This window comes from Lissotriton helveticus, chromosome 3_1, assembly GCF_964261635.1.
Source record: "Lissotriton helveticus chromosome 3_1, aLisHel1.1, whole genome shotgun sequence".
Classification (NCBI taxonomy): domain Eukaryota; kingdom Metazoa; phylum Chordata; class Amphibia; order Caudata; family Salamandridae; genus Lissotriton; species Lissotriton helveticus.
The window spans coordinates 232,453,578-232,476,967 of NC_136061.1; the positions used below are offsets into that span (position 1 = coordinate 232,453,578).

The following is a 23,390-nucleotide window of genomic DNA, read 5'->3' on the forward strand; positions in this document are numbered from 1 at the left end:
TTGTAAGGGGCTGTCTGACGCCATGCGTTCTGTGTCCCTTCAGGTGCAGGCTGCAGAGGTTCCAGCGTGCCAGGGCCCTTGCCATGACCTGTATCCTGGGGACTGGGTCCTGGTGAAGAAACATGTGAGAAGAAGCTGCTTGGATATTCGTTGGCGTGGGCCCTACCAGGTCATCCTGATCACAAGTACAGCTGTAAAGGTGGGAGGCCTGCCCAACTGGATACACGCGTCGCATACGAAAAGGGTTCCAGCACCTCTGGAAACAGCTCCTCTCTCGGATGGACGTCCAGCTGAGGACCAAGAAGCCATAGAGGGGGCTAGCCAAGCTGTAGAGGTGCCAGTGGAAGCAGGGAACGAGTCTGACCAAGCTGAGGACGGTCAGTACAACAGCGAAACAGAAGACGCTACAGAAGGAGAAGACAGCTGGGAGTACGAGTCTGACCCTGACAGGTCTGAAAGAGAGCGAGAACAGACCAGAAGGAGAAGGAGTAGAAGGGCACGTGGAGAAGCAAATTGGCCGCAAAGAAGAAGTTCTAGCCTGAGGTCAACTCCAGAAGCAACCCTTCCTCCGATATCAGAAGACTCAGACCCAGAAGAAGGTGCTCAGGGCGCTGAGGCACCGAACCGAAGGAGGTCAAGAAGAGTGCGTGTGCCTAACAGAAGATACTCCACACCTGAGTGGACATATCTGGCGACAAATGTCTGTGAAACCGGAGACAGGGAGGATCCGAGCGGTGGTGGTGTCCAGTTCTGAGCCCATTATCACCGTGGAAATACAACTGTTGGTACCCGGTGTCGAACAAGAAGGGTCACTAACATTCGTGCTCCCCAGACCTCCCCGCCTCAGCAAGTTAAAACACATGTTTCTTACAGAATTGAAATTCCCCGACTTTGGTACCACGATAACAGCACATGAAGAGCATACTCTTCGCATGGAAATATTGAACTATGCTATTGAAGCTGCAACCACAAATCTAATAGTCGATTGTTAAAGGACTTTGTAAATAAAGCAAGCAGAAGAAAAGAAGATTACCTAGCGCCCAGGAAGCAGAGAATTTTAGGGAACCCCTTGAGTGGATGGAGAAGGGCTAGGGTTGTCTTTTTGAACTGTGAAAGGACTTTTTGCGAAAAAGGCTGTCAGCCTCCAGCTGTGTGGATTCTAAAGACAAAAAAGGATTGAAAGAGACTGTAAAGGAACGAGAGGAAAAGAACTTTTTTTTGCAAAGAGAAAGGGAAAAGCTAGATTGTCTGACGAAATGGAGGCCGGCACCCCGAACCGCAGAGCTAAATGTATAATAGGTACACTAATAGTAGGAGTGATAATATTAATAGCTTTAGTGGTAACAATTTCTTATGTAAAGGGACATGAGGAAGAGGTAAAGGTAACTGATGCGAATTCTGTAGTAACACTTACACCCACTGTTGCAGGTGAGAAAAGGGAAAACACTCAAGAGAAAGCGTTATTGGCTGCAGAAGCCCGCAGGTTACATGTAGACGAGTCCCAAGGAGACTTTAGGTCAAATGCTTATGCTAAACTTTTGTATGAATACGTGGATGCCATGGAGGTTAAGGATTGCTACGTCTGCATGCAGTTGCCTGCGTCTGTAGATGAAGGAATTCGATATCATCACCTCCCTCTGACATATGGCATTACATGTAGCTTATTGCTTAGTATATTTTATGAGAGAGATAGTTTTGAATACTATTTCTCCAATTATGATTCTGTGTTGCCAGAAGTCCCGAATTATAAGCAGATGAATAAATGGGATTACTGGAAGAGTGAAGACAGATTGGCCAAGTTCTTCATTCCTTGGATTACCTTAGATACTTCACATGCCCGTAGAAATAATCTGACATGCAAGGTGTCAGAAGTCGAGAAAAAGTTCATAGGGCAGGTGGATGATCGTTACAGGAGACAAAAGATTTTGAAAAAATCAGGACAAGGGAAATTAGATTGGACCGAGGAAGAGAAGTCACACAAGAGAAAGGGTAGTAGTGGTCCAATAGCTTTAGATAAAGCGCAGAGAGGAAAGTTATGTCTTCACCGAGCCAAAACGTATTATGAAAATGTATACGTGGGTGAAGTTGACTGTGAACATGCTTTTAATTTAGAGTACTACACTAAGGATTTCCTGAAGGGAATGCAAGTGATTCCAAATGTGTATTTTGTATGTGGAAGAAATGCTTACGTGAGACTACCTGACAACTGGTATGGATCATGTTACTTGGCAATTGTCTTCCCCAAAATATATCATGCACAAGACTTATTGATCATTGAGGGCCAGACATCATCGAGGGGAAGGAGAGATTTAGGCGATGCAGAAATGGTTGGAGATGTCTTTGGAGCTATGTTCCCTCTTTTGGGAATAATCCTTAATGATGTTAAAATTAGACGACTGGCAACAGTTGTCGACAGGTTGTCTGCCAGCACTGCTCAGTCCTTAATGCTGGTAGAAGGAGAGATGCAATCGATAAGGGCTATGGTTCTTCAAAATCGGCTTGCATTAGATGTCTTATTAGCAAAAGAGGGCGGAGTCTGTAAGGCTTTGAAGGTTCAGGAATGTTGCACTTACATTCCAGACCTTTCAAAACCCCTTGAGAAAGTTATTAAGAACATAACTAATATACACAAAGAGATCGAAGACTTGAGTAGAGAAAATGTCTGGGAAAAGGTGGGCCACGGAATGAGTACAGTTGGAGGGTGGTTTTCCACCTTAGGCAAAAGCTTTATTTGGTATATCCTAAAGCCTATCATCATAATATTGATCGGTGGGATAATATTGTGGGGATTGGTGAGGGTATTCAAATGGTACAGAGCAAGAAGGTCAGAAAGGGCCCAAAGAGAACAGTTGCAGAGATTGGCTGCCATACAAGATAATCAGTACAGGAGCCTGAGAGCTCTGGAAGCGCAGAGAATGCCAGCAATAACTGCAGTTTAAATGTTAGTGATGACCCCGAGAGGTCATCAAAGGGGGGAACTGAGAGAGCGCAAACTGAGATAAATATATGAGTACATCACACTTACCTATAGAGAGCATAATTCATGAAGAGAAATGCCATGAGTGCTAATAGTATCTGAAATTATATTCTAAATGTATAGCTAATATAGAGATTTAAGTAGAAGTGGAACTAATACAGAAATGTGTGACATTATATGATTTTATTAGACGTGATTATTTTGAATCTATGTCGTGTAGCTGTTAACATATAAGATGGTCTGTGGTAAAACGCAGAACGTGGTAGGCCTCAGGGCCAGAGCTGGAGCTAAAAGGGAAGGTGTTTCTTTTCACGACACAGATTGTTTAACGTTTTTGGTCATTGCATTAATGGGCCATGATTTAGAGTAATGTTTTCTAAATAATAGAATAAGAGTTTTAACATGCTTTAATTAAATGAAGAAATTGAATGCTATAATCATAATGTGAAATATTGTAGGCCTGAAATGTTTTAGCATTGATTTACACGTACATGTCTGGGCTGAGAAATGTTGCAAGCCTTTTTTAGAAGTCTATGAGAGTTGGGTTCTTGGCGGCAGATATCTGTCTGCAACAGGAAAGGGGGGATCCAATTATAAGTGAATGAATAGAGGTCTGTTCAGTAGACGGCCCAGACATGGAGGAGGGTTCTGGAATGTTTAAGGGGTATCAGCGGGCCGGAGAAGAGACTGAGAAGCAAGGTCAACTCTAACGTCTGAGGCCCAATACAAAGCATCATGGAAAAAGCCTGAAGTTGCACCACGTGAGAGGCGTTTCGCAAGGGGCGTCTCAAATGTTGTTGACTGTTTTGTATTAGGGACAGCACCCCTGGGTGGAGTTAGAGCAGAGACCTGAGGACCCTTTAGAGAGCGGATGGGTAGGCAGTGAGGGGTCATGACTGGAGAACTTTAGGTTTTCACCAAGAGACTTAGAGTGGGTGACTTCCCTTGGGGGTCATTCATTGCTGACACCTTTGTTAGGTTGGGATTTGGTTAAGTAGGGATACCATCTAGAACAGGGTAGGGACGCCTAACCTGTGTTTGTTTTCCTCCAACCTAAATGAAGGAGAGATATGCGTCTATGCTGATAGCTTTGCTATTTTTAGAACTTGTGTTAGTGATTTCTGTTGCTCGTCTGAGGGCTTTTCGAGAGCACATGTATGTAATTGGACCTGTGTATCTCGTGAATCTCATTCTGAGATGCTTGTATTTGCAGCTCATTATATCTTTACAATAAACTTTTGAAACCTAGAAGTTGTCCGTGATCTTTGAGAGTAGAGTCCTTTCTTGGGTGAACTAATTTGCAGATAGGTGTACTGTTTCCTTCCAAGACAGGCAATAAAGGTTCAGTCGACCAGATCGAGGTTTGGATCAATAGATATAAGGTATCGATCAAAATCTCGCCCTTTCATTAGTCCTGACGAAAGCTCCATAGACCCATAGGGCCAAAGGGAGCTGAAACATGTCGACAATTCCATTATAATACTCACAGATCCAGTAACTCGATCTTTCTGAAGTATCAGTATATTTTATGATAGTAGAATCTCACCTCATATTAAAGTTTTAGGGTGATTTTCTCTTTTTAACATTTTTTCCTTTTTTCAAGAATCTGGTTTTATACTTTTTTGTGGGGGCAACCCTCAATCTCTGGACACTGCATTCTAGACCAGAGGTGCCTCTGGATGAGGCTGGCACTCAATACAAATTGGAACATCCAATGATAACTGCCACAACGTCAATGTGGGGCGGATGAAACACATAAACCGCTTTTCCAAACAAAATTGAGTTTTTGAGGGTGTTTTCAACTATTTTTCTAACCAATGGTTTAGAATTGTTACAAGTGTCATGTTTTTGTTTTTGATTAATTTCATACTCACCTTGGGGAAAGAAACGGACACATCAATTCCTCATCCCTACCTGCTGATTAATTGTCATAAAGCAATAGCCACCTGATAAAAAGCATGGCGTATAATCCAACTCGAGTTTGAATAGCAATTACAAAGACAAGAAGATATTTAAGGATAGTCATATGCAAATTGAATAAGGTTTAGTTTCCCCTTAAGAGAAATTCCTTACAGCTAAGCTAAAGATACAAATGAGGTCAGGGGAAGTTTAAGCAACAGGTGTCAGTGAGTAAAGCCTCTAAGGCAGAACCAAATGAAATTTCCATTGGAAAAAATGAAATAGATTTGCTCAAGAATTTAACTCCATGAGCAAGGCAAAGTAAACATCGGGTCTCAAGAGAGAGAGGAAAGGGGCCTCTGCTCTCGAAAGCGTAAATAGGAGCATCTGAAGTCAGAAGTGGGCTGGAGCAATCTCAATCGAAGCTAGTCAGCAATGCACAATTAAACATGCAATGTCTACTTTGAAGAACAACTCCCTGTGGTTCCCAAGAAGTAGGAACCAATCGATATCTAGCATTTGTGATGGAATGTCTTCGCTCCTCTTTCCCAGGCGACGCACAAAGGAAGCTCACAGCTGCATGACCTTCAAGAGATAGGTCAAACTGGATGCAACATCACATGTACACAGTATAACGTGGAATTACTATCATCAACCTTTCACATAAAACCACACTATACATATGAATGTATTTAATATGCATCAGTACAAGTGTAAGCAAAGTAAAAAAATAGTGACAGCGTGTCCCCATGATTCTTCTTTCTGACACTCTTTTCCCCACATGCACCGTATTGAACTATCTGTATTTTGAAGAAATGCTGATGGTATAGGCGAAAGACATGGCTAATGTTTATGAACATTAATGAAGATATATTTATTTGAGTTTTTCCCACATTGGCAATGTTGCCTCCCAAGGGAACACCCACTTTAGCCCCACCCCCATTCATATTTAAAACTATGGAAGACGACCACAAGCTGGCAAATTATCCAGAGTGTTAAGCAGTATCTGCTTCTGAAAAACTCTACAGATCCTATTTAGCGTCTTTAATTTGGGGGTATTCTACTATTTTGTGCATCTAAATTGGACGTGTAAAAAACCAGGCCTTATATGAATGCAGAATTCAAAACAAAAAACACCACGAGCAAAATAGCAAAATGGTTTCCACCAAAGGCCCAGAGACTTCAGCGAAGGGGGATGCGCTATCCCTCTGGCCGTCCTGAAATCGGCAGTATACTATTTGTAAAAGGTTGAAGGATTCCTGGTACAATTGGGTGAAAAATACATAGGCCACACATAACCCAAAACATAACCCAAAACATAACCCAAAAATACATAACCCACACAGAAAGAAAACAGAAGCACTTGCTGGAACTCAGCATGCAGAAAACCAGGACAGCCTGCTGTGTCCTAAAGCCAAAAATACTACATAAAAGTCTGCTTTACGAGTATTTATGGGTTTCTTTGCTGCCTATGTTTTCTTTGGAAAAGTCTGAAATACAAAATAGAACAAGGTTTACCAAGGTCGTACTGAAACATTTGTTGATAAGTTGAAGTGGACTATTTGAGTGAATTTCTACTCGGGGGGGAAAAAGACCTTAAAGGGGCGATCCAGTGTAAAGGAAAAAGCAGTACTGTTTACCAAGCCATGCACCGCAAACAACGTCCAACATCAGGCATTCTAGAATGTTACTATGATGATGTCTACTTACGTTTTGCAAGGTATTGTGATGCCATTCACTGGATGGTCCCTTTATTTCTTTTATCCTTTGAGCCTGGAAGTGTTTTAAGATGGATGCATATTAGGGGTGCAGGCTTTGGTACAGGTCTGCTGGACATTTTCCTTCATTATCCTCACCTGATCTGCCTCTGCCCGAGGCAGATGGGCAATCAGACGATTAGAATATTCCACTCCCTAAGGGTAGAATCTTCTGAATTAAATAGGGTGAAACATAAAAAAAAAGTCATTGGAATGTTGGAGCTTCGGGCTTATACCGGCCATTATAAACCCAGAGCTAGTGCATTGTCTTTAATGGAGCTCTCAACAATTTAATATAGCCTTAGATCCCGACCTAGCGGGCTCTACTGGCCATTAAAGGCCCGCTCTAGCATTAAACCAGGGAGCGGGCCTTTAATGGCCGGTAGACACCAGTAGGAGGGCTCTAAGGCTATTAGAACATTCTGCCCCAGAAGGCAGTGTTCTAATTCGTAAAAACAAAGGCCTCTGGGAGCCCGAGGAGATTTGAATCCCCTCAGGCCCGAGAAGCCTTACAACATTAGAATGTTGTTCTGTGGGCTTCTACCAGCCTGTAGAAGCCCATAGCACTCCATTATCTGCAATGGAGTGCTAACCATTCTAATGTTCTAATATAGCCTTGTACCCTACCACTATACCAACCATTCGAGACCCGCGCCAGCACTACTGGGCTGAGCTGAAGATTAAAATGGATGCCGGAACACGGGCCATTCCTTTTTTAAAAATACTTTTTTATTCATTGTTATAGAAAATATAAGATAATATATGTTCTGTAGTGAAAAACAGAATTCTGCTTTAAAATAGGAAATAGTGTATAATAGAACAACATATCTAGACTAATACATATAGACCCATGCAGAATATTAACAAAAGCAATATGTACAACACTCGATGTATGGTCAATAAGTAAGTTAGAAAATGCACAGGCTATTCCTGATCAGGCAGAGTTATGTCACACCCATGGATACTGCTCCACCTAATTTGAAATCAGTTGAAAAGTAAAAAAGTTGGAGTAGAGCAAGCATGCTTGTGCTTACATCATAAACAAATAAGTGGCTTGCTTTGAAAAGATGCAGTGAGCTCAGGAGAGAGCCAATTGGTTCAACATACGGTACTTGTTATTTTGCCAGGCGAGGTCACAAATATTTTTCAGCTGTTATGGAATCTACACATAGCATGCCATTGATTCAGAGTAATGTGAAATCCCAGATGTGTTCAAAAGGTAGAAATGTCGTGTCACGAATGTCTTCAAAAGGTAGTTAATGTTTCTTCTAACCAATGCTCCATTTAACTCTCATTGGCTCCTAAATATCACAGAAAGAAACTGAAATGCTTTGTACTTAACTGGCTGCCATGCTGGTGTGTTGCAAGTTGATGTAGCAGAACATTTATATCCTACATAATTGGGTGTGTGTGAAAATATTTGCCTGGAAGTAGGCATGGCAATAAAGGGGCATTTCACTTTGCCTTGAGCTCATTTTGGTGCACGACCACTGCCCGTCTGTGTGGTATTAGGAGTATTGATGTGTTTACAATTTGCCACCAAAAGATTATTGGAGGCCATGTTTGCAAATATGGTCCATTTCCTCTCCTTCTGTATATTAATTTTTACACTTAAGAAATTATACCATTAGACACGTGGTATTTACTCTGAGTACGCCCAGTGGTGTAATGCAAAATGTTTTCCTCACCTGCAAATAAGTTGAGGAGTTGCAGAGTTGTGGCCACCTGCAGTGTAACTGCCTTCCCTTCCAATGCTGTAAGTGCAAGTTAGCAATGTACAATGATCAAAGGCTGAATGGAGGGATCGCTAAATCGCAGGCACCCATATGCGCCCGAGTTAACAGATTTCTCCAGCCACGGCTAGTGCATGTAATCGCGTGGGGGGGGGGGGGTTGAGAGTGGGAGTAGACAGATGATGGAATAGGATTTATTGATTACATTTTCCCTATTCTGTCACCTGTTGACTCCCCCCATACCGCCCCGCCCCACCGTGCTTACTTGCTGCAGCTGGATTTCTCATGAACCCAGATGTAACTGAATGCACAGCTGGGATCACATCAGTAGTGTTTCCAGTGATATGTCCTCAGTGGTCAGTTAGAACATACACATACCACCTGGGTCTTTGAGCACTACCTCCAAGTGCATATCTGGCACTTTTTACATTTGATTCCAAATTTCCCACACCCTGGATTTTTATTTTTGTGGAGCCAGCATTGCTTAATGGCATAGTGCAAAGGTGCCACAACATAGAGCCAGGCGGGCTAAACCATGGCAGATTTTACAGATAACCACTGTCTATGTGAATGCGTTTTATTTAGATTCACTATATGTAGATGTGCGAGCAGATGTATAGTGCAAACGTAGCTGTAAAGCAACTGATCAAGGAAAGAAAGAGGGTGTCTAACTAGAGCAAAATAAACAATTGAGCACAGTTTAACCCGTTTACTGCTGCGGTGCAGGTGATTTATGACTGGGCGTGGTCAGGCCACACGCCCACCGTGACGTCGGACGGCCGGGGGCCGTCCGCACGCAAAGGGTTAAGAGAGTTCTCTTCATTTGTATCTCCTAGGCCAGGAGGTTGATGTGGTTACTTCTGACCCAGGTTTACCTTGAAGAGGAGGGTCTTCACCTTCTTGTTTGGAAATGTATCTTATGTGTGTATTCTGATTTTTTTTCCTGTTCACTATTTTCCTTGTCCTTTTGCTAAGCTCATGCAACAAATACACAATTTTAAGAAGTATAACCCCATTTCTTCCCTCGCTTTGTGCTGGCCAGGGCTAGAGGAAGTCCTTTTCCTGAGGCGCAATGCTTCATGATAAATAATCTAGAAGATGCTCATGCTTTGCACATAGTGCATGGCTTCTGAGAAGAAAAGTACCTCCACATGGAACATGCGTAGGGTTTCTTTTCTCTAAACATCATGTTTCTGGTCCCTTTGTGCCTCACAGTGCAGTCTTGGGTCGCTGGTGTCTGAGAAATTGGTGGTACATGCTGGGGGCTCCATACCCAGATCCCACCTCTGATGATGTGCTACCGCCTTCTGTCTCAAGAATCTTACTATGAGTAAGAATACCCCGGAGCACTCTGCTACCGCCTTCGCCACTAAGGAGGTCAGAAACAAGAACACCAAAGCATCAGATTCACTCCTATTAGCACATACAATATCCAAATATTGTGGCACTGCAGTGTATAAAAGTCTCTTTCCTGATCCGTAAAAGCAACAACAGGAAATATTGCATGGAATGTTTTGACGGATTCTACCATTTGTGGCTACAGACAGGTGAAAGCAGGAACGTACCATTCGGAGCATTGAAACGTATCCTTGTTTTTTATTAGTGTAATTTTCGCATATACTCATTGCTATTATTGTTGGTAGTAGTAGTAATGTCATTATTATATACTGTACAAATAGAAAGTGTAAGTTGAAACACATCACTGAACACATGGACTGTTACTTTTTTTTTTAGTTTCATTAGTTAGCATCATTATTACTTTGAGTGTGTTTATATTATTATTATTAATCTCATTGCTGATATGTATTATATTATTGTTATTAGAGAAGAAAACAAAAGCAGAAAAAGATCATTGGGGGCAGATAAGTGCGCATTGCTAGATCAGCACTTTAAAACCTGTAAATTCGCCCTCTCTGCTGTAGTCTTACTGCTTCACAATGCTGTCGATATTGGAGACCTTTATCTTTACTCGGGTCAATGGTACTCATTTTATTAACCAACAAAGTTGAAAGGCTGAGAATGCCCCTCTGGAATTAGAGTTGGAGGGCTGGTAGGTTGCATAAAAAGTGTTGCAACTCATACAGTTTTATTTAATAAAAACCCCTTTTAATTGTTTTCCAACAAAAAAAAAGAGTTTTTATTTATTAAGGTAACACTCAAACAATGCATTGTGTATCACAAGCAGAAGAAACTCAACATGTGGAGTCAGTAAGTTATCCCGCAGCAGGATATTATCCTAGATTGGGTTACAAGGTTCCTCTTGACTTCTTGCCCTCTACTTACAATTCCTCGACTGGGTCAACATTTGCGTCTCTCCTACTCCCCCTCTCCACCCGCCCCGTCTTGCTTTTTGCAGGCAGCTTCTGTGCTTCTTCGCGGTCTTCTCCATGACCATGCAGTGATCCCTTCCCCTTTCCCATGTTGCTCATGACCGTGCCTCCTGCAGTCCCCACAGCACCACAATACCCCTTTTGACTTCCAGGTATGCCTGTGTCTTTAGAGGGACAATCTAATGAACAGAAAAAGAGTTCTCTTTGTCCAGCCCCACACTGTGAACAATCCCCAACAATGAGTATTCCACAATGTGGCTCTGTTTGATGATTGCTGCTGGGGTTTTGAGATCCGTGACATCATTCACCAGATGGCCCTTCAGCAGTCTGTCTCAGTGACACTACTTTTGATCAGGAATAAATGGCTTGGAAGTGCCTGTGAGTCATTGTTCTTCAGCCAAGACCGGATTTAGAAAGAGGAAATTCCTGTAAGCCTCAGGTGAGGAGTGTTCTCCATTGGCACGTTGCTGTTGCGTGCTTCTTGAGCCAGACGCTCGCTAGATGCCAGGTGCGGACAATCCCAAGGTCCCTTCCTCATAGATCTACCCAACACTGTATCATTTTTCCTTAGGTGAATGTTCGGTCCCCAGTATAAAACCATACCAAAACACATTTCAGTGTTCACACCAACAATAAATGTAGGCAGATCCGTTTTAATGGGGCATGGTAATGACAGAACATTGCATTTGGTAAATCAACATGTGCTCATTTGGATTTATTTGAAAAGAAAGCCCATGGAGCATTGACAGTGCATGATTACATGAAGGCATACTGTTTCTGCTGTTTTTTAATATATAGATTTACATGAACATACAAAATTGGTTGGTGGAAGCGGACAGGGATGTGACACCTCTGCTGGGCTCCTGTAGGGTGTGGATAGAAAATGCTATTCGAGAATGCTAATCTCTTAAAATTATATTTTGAGGTGTCACTTGAATTATCAGTGGGAGAGGGGTGAGCAGAGAATTTACTGGGAGGGAAACTCAGTGTACTGATGTGTTTTATGTAAGCCAATGGCTGAATACAGACTCCTCCTGACATGAAGAAAAATGGCACCCCCATTTTAGGACTGCTAGTCAAGGTAATGAGCCGGAGAGTCTATTCAACCAAATGCTCAAGTTGTTGTACCCTATTCCTTAAACTAAGATAATAGGTTTCTGCTGTAGTTATTTGAAAGGCACAAAGATAGCTCAAAAGCATTTTCCGTTTGTTTCCTATCTTACTGGGTGGAGTAATGTCTGAGTCCGCTTGGCAAAGGGTTTAATCTAGTAACGCGTGCCATGCGTTTATTATAGCTTGTTGTTTTTGCATGGAACCATCTTTAGTATAGGAGTACCTAACACTACGCTGTTTGACTGCTGGCCTGCTTTTCGACTTGATTACTAACGTTATTAAAGTTTGTGCAGATTTATTTAATTTGAGTAGATGTTTCCTTCTGAATGATATGGTGCGATTTTTGCATTTCCTGAATAAGACACACAAAAAAAATAAGAGCCAATGAATGGTATCACATGTAAAACCATACTCATGTAAAACCATACTTAATACGTGTAGATGCCTATGTTAAGATGTAGGCGATGGCAGGATGCTGGTATCATAAATATCTAACTACCAGAGATTCACATGTACTTCTTCATTTTAAGGGAGAACCCTTTCAATTAGATATCTTCTTCAGAATGGAGGTGAAACAGATGTGCTTGTACATCTAATGCATTGTGCACATAGTACATTATCCTTTCTCACTCCTGTGCAGTTTCTTTGTCGGAAAAAATAAAAAAAATAACATTGGATAAACAGAATTAAGCTTAACACTTTTATTGTGAATTTAGTCTAGATAAACATTTGCTCTGTATGAAACCCTACATTAGTTCAGTTGCCAAAGAAAGTATTTTTATGTCTCCTATGAGAGTCCCTAAAATCCAAAATGAAGGGCACGTTTGATATCTTTTGTGCCAATTCACAAAACCTTTTCTAAAATGTAACATTATGGCCCATTATATGTTTTCTCCTATGATTTATGTGGCTTTCTGGTAATCACAAAAATATCTAGGATTAGTTATGAAAATCTGCGATTTTTATATACTTACTGTAATGTTTTTCTGTAAATCTGTACTCCAAAAGCGAGTGGAATTGTTATTGTAGTACATTTCCATAGTGACTTCTATAATGGAAATATTCATGCAAAATGTTTGTGAATACCAGAAAAGGTATGGCTTTATGGGGTTTCATTCATTGTATTTGAAACACTCCTTTTCCTACCTCTACTGCTTTTACTAGTATGGAGGAATATTTCTGTACTTGTGTATTTGCCATAGTACAAATTTACGTATGGGTGCGTAAATGTCATCAGAGGCTGATTTTGTGAATGAGTCTATAGGGGTTTTTGAACACAATAGCCTTTCGTGTGCACCTAAGTTGAACTTGGGTGCAAACCCAAATTGTGAATCCGGTCTAAAAATTGGCATTTCACTTCAAAAAGCTGTTTTGAAGAATGGGCAAGTTCCCTCATCTAGTGTCAGATGAGCATATTTATTCAATAGATAGGGGGACAGGGTAGTGTGTTTGATAAGTATGGTGGGGCTGGACTCGGAGGAATGTGATCCATGTCAGCCTTACCTGTTTGCTTGTCACAGAAGTCGCGCACAATTGCAAGTGATGGTGACCAGTCTTTGCAGTCATTGGTCCTCACCACTTTTGGAAATTCCATGATTTTGGTGAATGTGTTTAGTTTAGTGGACCTGTGACCTGTGCTGTTAGTGGCCTAGAAAATTCACAAAGAATTGATCTACACTGGAACTACACATTAATGAGAAAAACGCTATTAGCGGTAGCATTATATTACATCACCTACCATGAAGACAATTTAATCTTTATCTTGAAAGTTATTATGCTATTTGATTTGTATTAATGCATGCTTAATATAGGAATTATTGATCAACAAGGAGGGAGGAGGGATAGCTGTCCATTCTGTTCCCTTAAGATAATTCAGATAAACAATATGAGAATGGACAGAATGTCATATTGATTATCTTAATATAGGAATTATACAGGATTTACTTCAGTTCTAAACAACCTAAGTTGTTCGTTGGCAGTCGAGGTCAGAAAAGTGGTTTGTTTGTGGAAATCATGCAATATTGTCCTGGCTTGGAACAAATAAAGAATGATAAGACTAGTTTGGTAAGATTAAAGCTACATTTGGTAACATGGATCATAGACAGATATGGTGGGGTGCACCAGCATGGTCTTGGTTAGTCAAGGCAAGAATGTAATTGACATGTGGGACGATGAAGGATTATGAAAAAGAGACTAGTTGCGTGCATTCGGGCATTCTCGTTGCTTATCGTTTTAGATCGTACCACGATAGACCACCCCAGCTATTGTCATAAGATGGGCATTGCACAAGTATTCCGATGACGAACATACTCTTTAATCAGATTGAGTTGGGAGGAAAGAGATAAGAAAGGGTTGGCGTTGACCACACCGACGAAGCATGTGAGCACTGTTGGAAAGGATCAGATAGCCATGTGCACTTCCTGCTGTTTTAATCAGAACTTACTTTATGATGTCAGAACCGGTTGTTCAAAAAGGACAATGTTTGAGCTCGCTAACGAGGATTTATTATGGATACTTGTGTGTGGTACTAAGCAGATGTTCCAAGTAAAGGGAGATTTCAAGAAGGGGAAGTGAAGGACACCAGTTATGGGATACTTAAACGATTTTACACAGGGACAGCCAGTAGATCCCTCTCCCAGTGGTAGAGGTGGAAAGGACTTAGAAAGGCTCCGCATAGCCTAGTGAGGGTGCAGGAGTCACTCTCGACTATTAGTGCTGTTACCCTTGAGTCTTGACACTGAAAGCAGAACCTTAAAGGAAAATGGGGCACTGTTGGTGGACTTGCACATTCCCAAAACAACCATGGGAGTTACACAAGGAATGCTAAAAAAGTCAAACACACTCAGTTTCTCACAGCGTTTCGCTTAACCTGGAGGTGCAGCTAGGCAGACAGGATGCTCAATTACCCTATTTTTACATTGCTAGCTTGACAAAAGTTGCATGTAGTTTGTTTATTATATGGGGTTTGAGAATGTTACAAACCTCATCGACTGCTTTAAAAGACTTATTTTACAACCAGATTCTCTGGGTATCACCACACGCTCATCATGCAGTATCAAGGGGCCTGATTTAGACTTTGGGGGGGGGGGAGTCGCTTTGTCGCAACAGTGACTGAGTATCCTCTCTGCCAAAATGAGATTAGACCAACTCGTTTAGAGTCAGGCGGATCTTCAGTATGTAGACAGCAGGGACTACTCTGTCGCCACCACCTACATACACCTCAGACAGCCCAATGGAGTAAGGACCGTCAGAAGTTTGGCCATGTGTACACCCTTCCTATTTAGAGTGGGCAAACACATGGCTAGTTTTCACTGTCCGTCACCGCCAGGTAAGTCCTGGCGGTAAGGGACAGGGAAAACTGGAAAATGACCACAGGCCATGGGAGAAAACTCCCATAGTGAGAAAGTCCTTGTTTATTTTATTTTTCAAAAACAAAATCCTGCTTTGGATTTAGCTTTCTGAGCATTAAAGAGAATTTAAAAGTTTGACATAGGGCTTTGCATTGTTACAGAGCCATTTGTCATATTTTGAGAGCATTTACAGGATACACCCTGACAGCGGTTCCTCTAAATGCAAGATATATCCACTAGGCTGGTGGACATCTCTAAATTTGGTGGGCAGATGTACCCAGCCATGGCGACTGAACCTAATCCGATCACCAAAGTCAAAATGAAACTCGAAGTTTCTTTGGAAATCATTTCCTCATCATCCTCATGTCACAATGACAGCATAAAATAATACAGCAAGTATGCACAGACGGGGATAATACTAATAGAATCGCTGTAATGGAGATATCATGCACCAATCAAACACATTCTTTAAGATCCTAAAGCCAGTATTCAAAGACTTTCCAGAAAAATCCTAGCCCCACACAGCAGATGATCGTCCTTCCCTGTTCCCCTCTGGCAGCTTTGTGTACCATCCTGAGGGGTGTACCACAGGCTCTTGTAGCGTGCCCTCGTTCAACCAATGAATATTTGAGATGTCATGAAAGTTGTTATGAAAGCTATGATTTAACATGCTGTAAGTGTATCAGAGGTATTTGGGGAAGGCACGCGTTATAGTTAATTTAGTTTGGCTACCAAGCTGACAACACTGTGTATGGAGGTGCGCGAGTTATAGGACGTTTTGCTCGGGGCACATATTATAAATGTAAGTTATAACTTTTCAATTTCTAAGGTTTGTGTAGTTTAAGTAGGGTTTGTATGGAAATAACTAACTTTTCCTAATTATAACTAATCTTAAGGTTTTTGTTTTTTTATTGTATTTGTATGTTTTCTTTGTACAAAATGTGTTTCTAATCATAAAATGTTATCTATCATGGTATTAGTTCCATTTTTTTTGTACCTCAGTAAATTCGAGAAAGTTTAAAATTCATTAGATATATATATATATATTTGTGTGTGTGCGCATTTATATATATAAATCTGTGTGTATATATGTAGAGAGAGAGGTAACGTGTGTGTGTGTGTAACATACATGGGCAGACGTGTGTTCGTTTGCCTAAAATATTAAAATCCGACTTTGTGTGTGTATGTGTGTGTATATATATATATATATATATATATATATATATATATATATATATATATATATATATTGATATGTGTGTGTGTGTATGTAGATATATATAATTTTATGAGCATACATACATGAGATTTAACATTTTAAGCAAACACTGTTTACAAAGGAAAGTAGTTGCACAAATTAATGTTTGTGGCATGGTGCAGTGTCTGTTTTTCTGTTTTGCCTCCTGGCATATTCAGCAGCTGTGGTGGGGCTCAAGGGGTGCATGGGAGAGGGTTATCAGGACAAGTAGCGCCTCATCCGCCCCCACATTCCCATAAAGAGACGCTAGAGTAAGGATCCTCATCACACTCTGCATAGGGACACCATCATTTTGTGTTTTGCCACTGAGCACGTTATCTTAATATTCCTTGCATTTCCTATGTGCCTCTTCCAGATATGTAAATGTGTCTTCTTCCAGGTTGCTTTGGGGCAGTCAGCCAGACCGTGCTCATGTTGTGGTCATTCACATAATGTATACATTTCAAAGAGTGCAGGCTACTTCAACAGAGCTCAGCTTTAGCAGCTCTAACGAATCACCCACTTATTAAGCTTTGTTTTGAAGTACTAGAAATGTTCAAACTAGTGGCCTGAGCACCTGTTATCAGACTGCGCCCAGTAATGCCATACACTGTGATTGTATCTGGTACAGGGGCGTAACACAGGCCCCTGCAGCCCCCGTGGTGCGGGGGGCCCTCACCCTCCAGGGGGCCCCGTCAGCATCGCACTTCTGCTCGGGAGCGCTAGATTGAGTCCGGAGCGGGCCCCTTCACCTACCCTGCAGGGGGGCCCCCTCAAGGTTCGTTACGCCACTGATCTGGTATACTTTTACGTATGCATGTATTGATGTTTATATAGCAGCGTGGCAGTACATTGTGGGTTTTTTGAAGATTAACATTTTTTAAATTACACAATTGCCTGTCACATTTAAAACATTTTAGACACAGGGAAATTAAGTGACTTCCCCAGATTCAGAACAATTCGTGAAGTTGCTGAGACCGAGACTTGAACCCAAAGGTTACAAAGTCGGCAGCTTAGTTACTAGACCACAATTCCCCCCTGGGGTGTTCCTGTAAAGCACTCCAGGGCGGTTAGTGTTTGTGTTAAGTAGGTCTTGTGTTGTTGTGTCTTCCTGCATCTCCTGTTTACCCAACACAAAGGATGTTTGCAATCTAACAGTGGCCCATGTGCACCCATGATCCCATACTCTGCCTAACAAAGACTGACCCAGCTCTAATGGCACTCTTAACGGGGCTATGAAGATGCATTGTGTTTGTATCAATTTAGTGGTAAGGCATATAATCAAGTAATCATCAATATGACAATTAACAGAAAACAAGTTTTCCGCGTGGAGTTGCGCTGCCGGATGCTCTTAGTCACCGACTCTTCTTTTCTTTCACAGATGTTTGTTATTGAGAAAATTGATGGCATTAATTGCAGCCTTCACGAGTTCAGTATCACGGGGTCGACCTACACGCCTGAAGGCCAAGTGTAAGTAGCTGCATCACCTATTCAGTGGTATCTTTTATCCTGTGCTTTACAGGCACAAACAATAGAGGGTCAAGAGCCTATGATGTGAGGAAATGAAGAGTGGGAGCTGCGGCTCCTTCAGTTGTATGGGCTACGAAGAAATAAAGGGTGGTGCTGCGATTCAATTAGTTGAATGGGGTACAATGGAATGAAGAGGGGGAGCTGTCTCTCTTTCAGTTGTATGGGGTACGTAGAAATAAGGGGCGGCGCTGCGATTCAATAGTTGATTGGGGTACAATGAAATGAAGAGCGGAGCTGCGACTCCCTCAGTTGAATGGGCTACAAAGAAATAAGGGGGGGGCGCTGCGATTCTATTAGTTGAATGGGGTACGATGGAATGAAGAGCAAGAGCTGTGTCTCTTTCAGTTGTATGGAGTACGAAGAAATAAGGGGCGGCGCTGCGATTCAATTATTGAATGGGGTACGATGAAATGAAGAGCGGGAGCTGCGACTCCATTAGTTGTAGGGGGTATGAAGAAATAAATGGTGGCGCTGCGGTTCAATTAGCTGAATGGGGTACGATGGAATGAAGAGCGGGAGCTGTGACTCCTTCGGTTGTATGGGGTACAAAGAAATAAAGGGCGGCGCTGCAATTCAATAGTTGAATGGGGTACGATGAAATGAAGAGCGGGAGCTGTGACTCCTTGAGTTGTCTGTGATACACAGGAATCAAGGGCAGAAGCCTTGACTAGGTCAATTGTGTGGGGTACAAAGGAATGACAGAAAGACATTGTGATCCCATCAGTTGTACAGGATGTGAAGCAATAAAGGGCAGAGCTTGGACTCAATATGTTGAATGTGGTGTGAAGAAATAAAGGGCAGAAGTTATGACCTGATCAAGTGCATAAGGTACGAAGGAATGAAGGGTCAGAGATGTGACCCCATCAGTTGTATGGGGTATGAGGGAATGAAAGGCAGGAGTTGTGACTCCACCAGTTGTTCGTGATACGCATGAATAAAGGGCAGGAATTGAGACCCCCATCAGTTGTATGGGGTACAAAAGAATAAAGGACAGAGCTGTGACTCAATAAATTAAATGGGGCATGAAGGAATGAAGGGCAGAAGTTATGACCCCATCTGTGGTATGGGGTACGAAGGAATAATGGACGGAGCTGTGACTCAATAAGTTGAATGGGTGGAAAGGAATGAAGGGTGGAAGTAGTAACTCCATGAGTTGTATGAGGTAAAAAAGGAATGAAGGGAAGGGGCTTGTGATTCCATCTGTGTATTGGGTCCAAGATTAATGAAGGGCAGGATCTTTGAATCTATCGGGTGTATGTACGAATTAGTTAATGAAGGGAGCGGCCACGACTTTGGATGTATATCATATCAGGTTAATGAAAGGCGCTGTGACTGTAAGAGGCAAATGTGGTACAAGTTTACCGAAGAGTGCAGTGACTCTCAGGTCTATTTTGGGATGTGAGAGTGGGCAGGGACTCCATACGCATCTGGCAGAACATTAATGAGGGCCCAGTTGATAGATAAGGTGTAGCTGTGTTACCGAAGGGAACTAGGATTCTGTCAGGTGTGTATAGAATAATATTAATGGGAAGGTGTGACCCTTGCAGGTGTATGAGGTAAAGTATAATTCATTGAGGTGCGATTCCATCAGGTGTATGCAGAACATGGTACCTGATGGTGCACAAGGTGAAGGTGAGACAATGTAAATTAGCAGAACTATGGCTGAAGTGTTTGTGAGAGATGGGATGAAGGGAAGGAGCTGTTACTTCATCAGGTGTATGTGGTACAGGTGCAGCACGGAATCTGTGACCTTGGAACGCCATTCTATCTGGGCTGTGTCTCTGAAGAGCTTCTGGTACATGAGGATGAATAGAAGGGGCTTTATGAAATGTATATGGTACAAGTTTGAAGAAAGGAGCAGGGACTGTAAGATATATGTGGTACTTGGCACAAGAAAAATGAGCAGGGAGTCGATTGCATGCACCTGATACCTGATTAGTAAGATGGATAGTCTATGGATAAGGTGTAGATGGTCCATGGTAATAAACAGTGCTGTGCTTGTATCATATCATGTGGGTACATTCGTTTCTACAGCAGCAGTGCATATTTTGCTTTATTGCACATCATTATAGCACTTCTTATTTTTGTTTTAGTTGTGCAAGTAAATCAGGGGAGTTTCTTAGAGCTATCTTTATCCCAGTATTTATTGGCGGGGAAGCTTTTTGAGGCTGAATCATGGATTTAAAACATGCCATTTTATAGGACCGACCCTTTAACGAAGCTTGTCGAAGGTATGGTTCGAGGTGCTTGATGCACCAGTAGAATGACCCATTCTTGCCATGTGGCTTTCTGAAGAAGTGCTTTGTCACAGACAGATTACTCGGTTGGTTGGTTCAAATTCTACATTTTTTTAATCCATTTTGCACAAACATTTTTTTTGTAGTCCGCTCGTTAAGCAGATAGATCCATTTAACACCTCTTTGGAATTAATGTGGTGTGTTTGTGTGCCAAGCAGTAGAGAGGCTGCATTTCTGCACACGCCTTGGGATTTGCACCATTCATTATTCAACGAAAAACATGGCTTTTCAGAGTTCGTGCCTCACGTTGAGTGGCTCGGTCACCTTTCATTAGATCTGATGTGATGTGATGAACGCTGACTAGTTCACCCTAGTGAAATTAACTCTCTACATGCAAAGCCAAATGCGCACTTTCCAAGTTCAAAGTTTTTTTCCCAGGCTCATGCATAGCTCCTTATAAAAAATCAGCTTCAACATAATGCATAGCTTGTTGGTTTCTGGAAATGCAGCATGGGTTCTTGCAAGATTAGAAACCCTCTTTGTTTTATCGATTTCTTTCTGTCCTCCTATTGTCTGGGTTATTCTCTATTATTTTTGTTTGGGTCACTCACTATTTGTCTTTGTCTTGTGTTCAGTCTTTGTGCCCAATACACAGAGGTAAATATACATGTACACATCTATTCAGGTGTACTTCTTCTCCTTTATTTAGGCGTAACGTTCCATGTTTTGCTGTTCACCATTTCCGAGTGGAGATTTATACCTATATGCTGGTTTACAAGTTTACTGCTAGTAAATTTTCACCTGTTTGTGGAGCTCTCCTGGGGGAAGGTCTCCCTATTGCAATAGTCTCACTTGGTTATAAATTTGTGTTTTTAATTAGCATGTCCCTCCCAAACGCAAATTTCCCTTAACCCAACTAATTTTTTTGTTTTTATAATTCTTTTTATTAAACACTTTGAATCGGTAAATCAGCTTATAGCAAAGAGGAGGTAAGTCAAGCATACATTGATAGTCACTAGTGTTACAGATATAAAATGACCACACATCAGGAAATACATCGTTTATGGTGTTGGTGGATCGTCAAAAAGAGAGGCACTTGGGGGGGCAGATATTACCTCGGTAATCGTTCCAGTTGTTCCAAATCAAGGAACTTTTTTTGGAGCATCCCCGTGCCACTTATACAGTTTTTTTCCTGAACATGCACCAGTCCATGTCCGCCTTCCAGGCTTAACCCAATTCATTTTTTAATAATCATTCTCCATTTTACTACCACTCCCAAGGTATCTCCCACATTTTCTACAAAGCAATATATTTAAGTGTGCAGAGATTTCTACTAGAGGGCCTAGCACTGGAAAGATAGAGTAGGTGGAGCTCTCTGGCCATAGGTTTGTGTGTTGCATTTTGTGGTATGTGAGTAGTACTACAAAATGCAGTTATTGAGTCAGGCCTTTTGTGTTGATCTGCTTTTGGCTATGCCAAGTTCCTCAATAGGCAAGGAAGTTTGCGTTGTTCATAAAGATAGAGGTTTAAAAAGTAAAATATCCAGAAAGTAAAATATATTGGTCATGTCATCAACTAAAATGTCGAAATCTGTGGGCACTCACCACGTGGGGAAAAAGTGTGCAAGTCTTAGTCCTATTGCTGTTGTGTGCATTGTACACTATGTGTGCCTTGTCCCTTGTTCAGGGGGTGTTTCATGGGCAGGAAGGTGGATCCCAGTGTCTTTTGCCAAACACAGCCCATGACTTTTTTGGTACAAATTATTTGTGGTACCTTTATATAACAAATTCCCTAATCATCTATGTGGTAGAACATTTTGGACTATTTCAATGTAACAATTTGCATATTCCCATTGAAAAGATGGTGCACCATATTATCAACATGTGCAGAATTGTTTTTTTTAAAAATATGCATGGTCCCTCAAAGAAATACACAAATAAGTCTCCTAGGGGCAGATGTAAGACCATTTTTTGCATTCGCAAACAGTAATTTGGCCCGTTTGCGACCTCAAAATATGTCAGCCCCATGTACAAACCATATTTTGCGAATTGCTAACCTATTAGCGACTCGCAACATATGCTTTGCAACTTGCTATTAGAAAGGGTTGCACCTAGGGCGTCCCTTCCTAATAGCGAATCTCACACCAATGGATCATTGTTTTATGACCACATTTGCTGTCGCAAAACACTCGCAGTTTCCCACCCTTTTCAAAAGGGTGGTTAGCCACTCGCAAACGAGAAGGGGTCCCTTCCCCTTTGTGAATGGGTGCGAAAATATTTTTTAAGAGCAGGCAGTGAACCCAGGGACCACTGCCTGCCCTTAAAAAATGAAACTGAAAAGTTAAATTTTTCTTTTTTAAATGCATCCCTTTTTCCTTTAAGGAAGACGGGCTGCATTTGAAACCTGCTTTATTTAAAACGCAGTCCCTGATATGGTGGTCTGCTGACCCCAGCAGGCCACCATCACTGGGAGTGCTAGTCATTCCCAATGGGGTCGCAAATTGCGCTTGCCTTATGAATATTGATGAGGCATGCAATTTGTGACCCCATTGGGAATCGCTAACAGAGTCTGTGACACTGTTGTACACTGCATTTTGCAAAGTGCAATTTTTGAGTCGCAAAATGTAAGGATAGTACATGTGGCCCCTAATGGTAAAGTTGAATTCTAATATATACTAAGTGGACGTACCCTTCTAGCGGTCTATGGAGGTGTGCCAACTAGATGTTTGCACCAGATATGGCTGCTGGTGCATTCTGAATGGTGCATGGTATTACCAAATACCACGTTTGTGCCTGTTGAGCAAGTATGGGAAACCAACACAGAGGCCCTATGCTTTGGTAAGGGCTCCATAATGTTGTACACTTACCATTTTATCTCTGTCCATACACCACGCTGGCCAATGGGTGGGGAGCAGAGCGAGGTGGCACTGGTCATATTATAGCGTGTGACACACAGAACTTGACCATAAACACACACCACAGGGTTTTTACCCTTTTGCATTGTTTTTTTTTTTTTAAAAGGGTCACCCATATACAGTGCAGAGGATCTGCCATTTGGTCGATCCACTGGACAATAACTCCTCTCTTACCAAAAGGAGCTAACACAACACCTGGCGTGCAGCATTGCCAGGCACCTCAGGCTGCCAAACAGTGTATTCTTGTGATTGTTTCCCTATTGCCATAAATGTGGGATTCAGAGTCCAAGTTGATGCAACCTTTCAGTTACAA

General features: G+C 41.8%; 1 protein-coding gene across 2 annotated transcripts in view; it reads left to right on the plus strand.

Moving 5' to 3' along the window:
• The window catches only part of ATP2A3 (ATPase sarcoplasmic/endoplasmic reticulum Ca2+ transporting 3), a 471,091-nt gene that overhangs the window by 357,753 nt on the left and 89,948 nt on the right, over positions 1-23,390 (plus strand). For both annotated transcript variants that reach the window (XM_078679687.1, XM_078679686.1), the window contains exon 9: positions 17,778-17,866. In XM_078679687.1, coding sequence (XP_078535813.1) covers positions 17,778-17,866 — 89 coding nt within the window. The remainder of the gene's footprint in view (positions 1-17,777; positions 17,867-23,390) is intronic.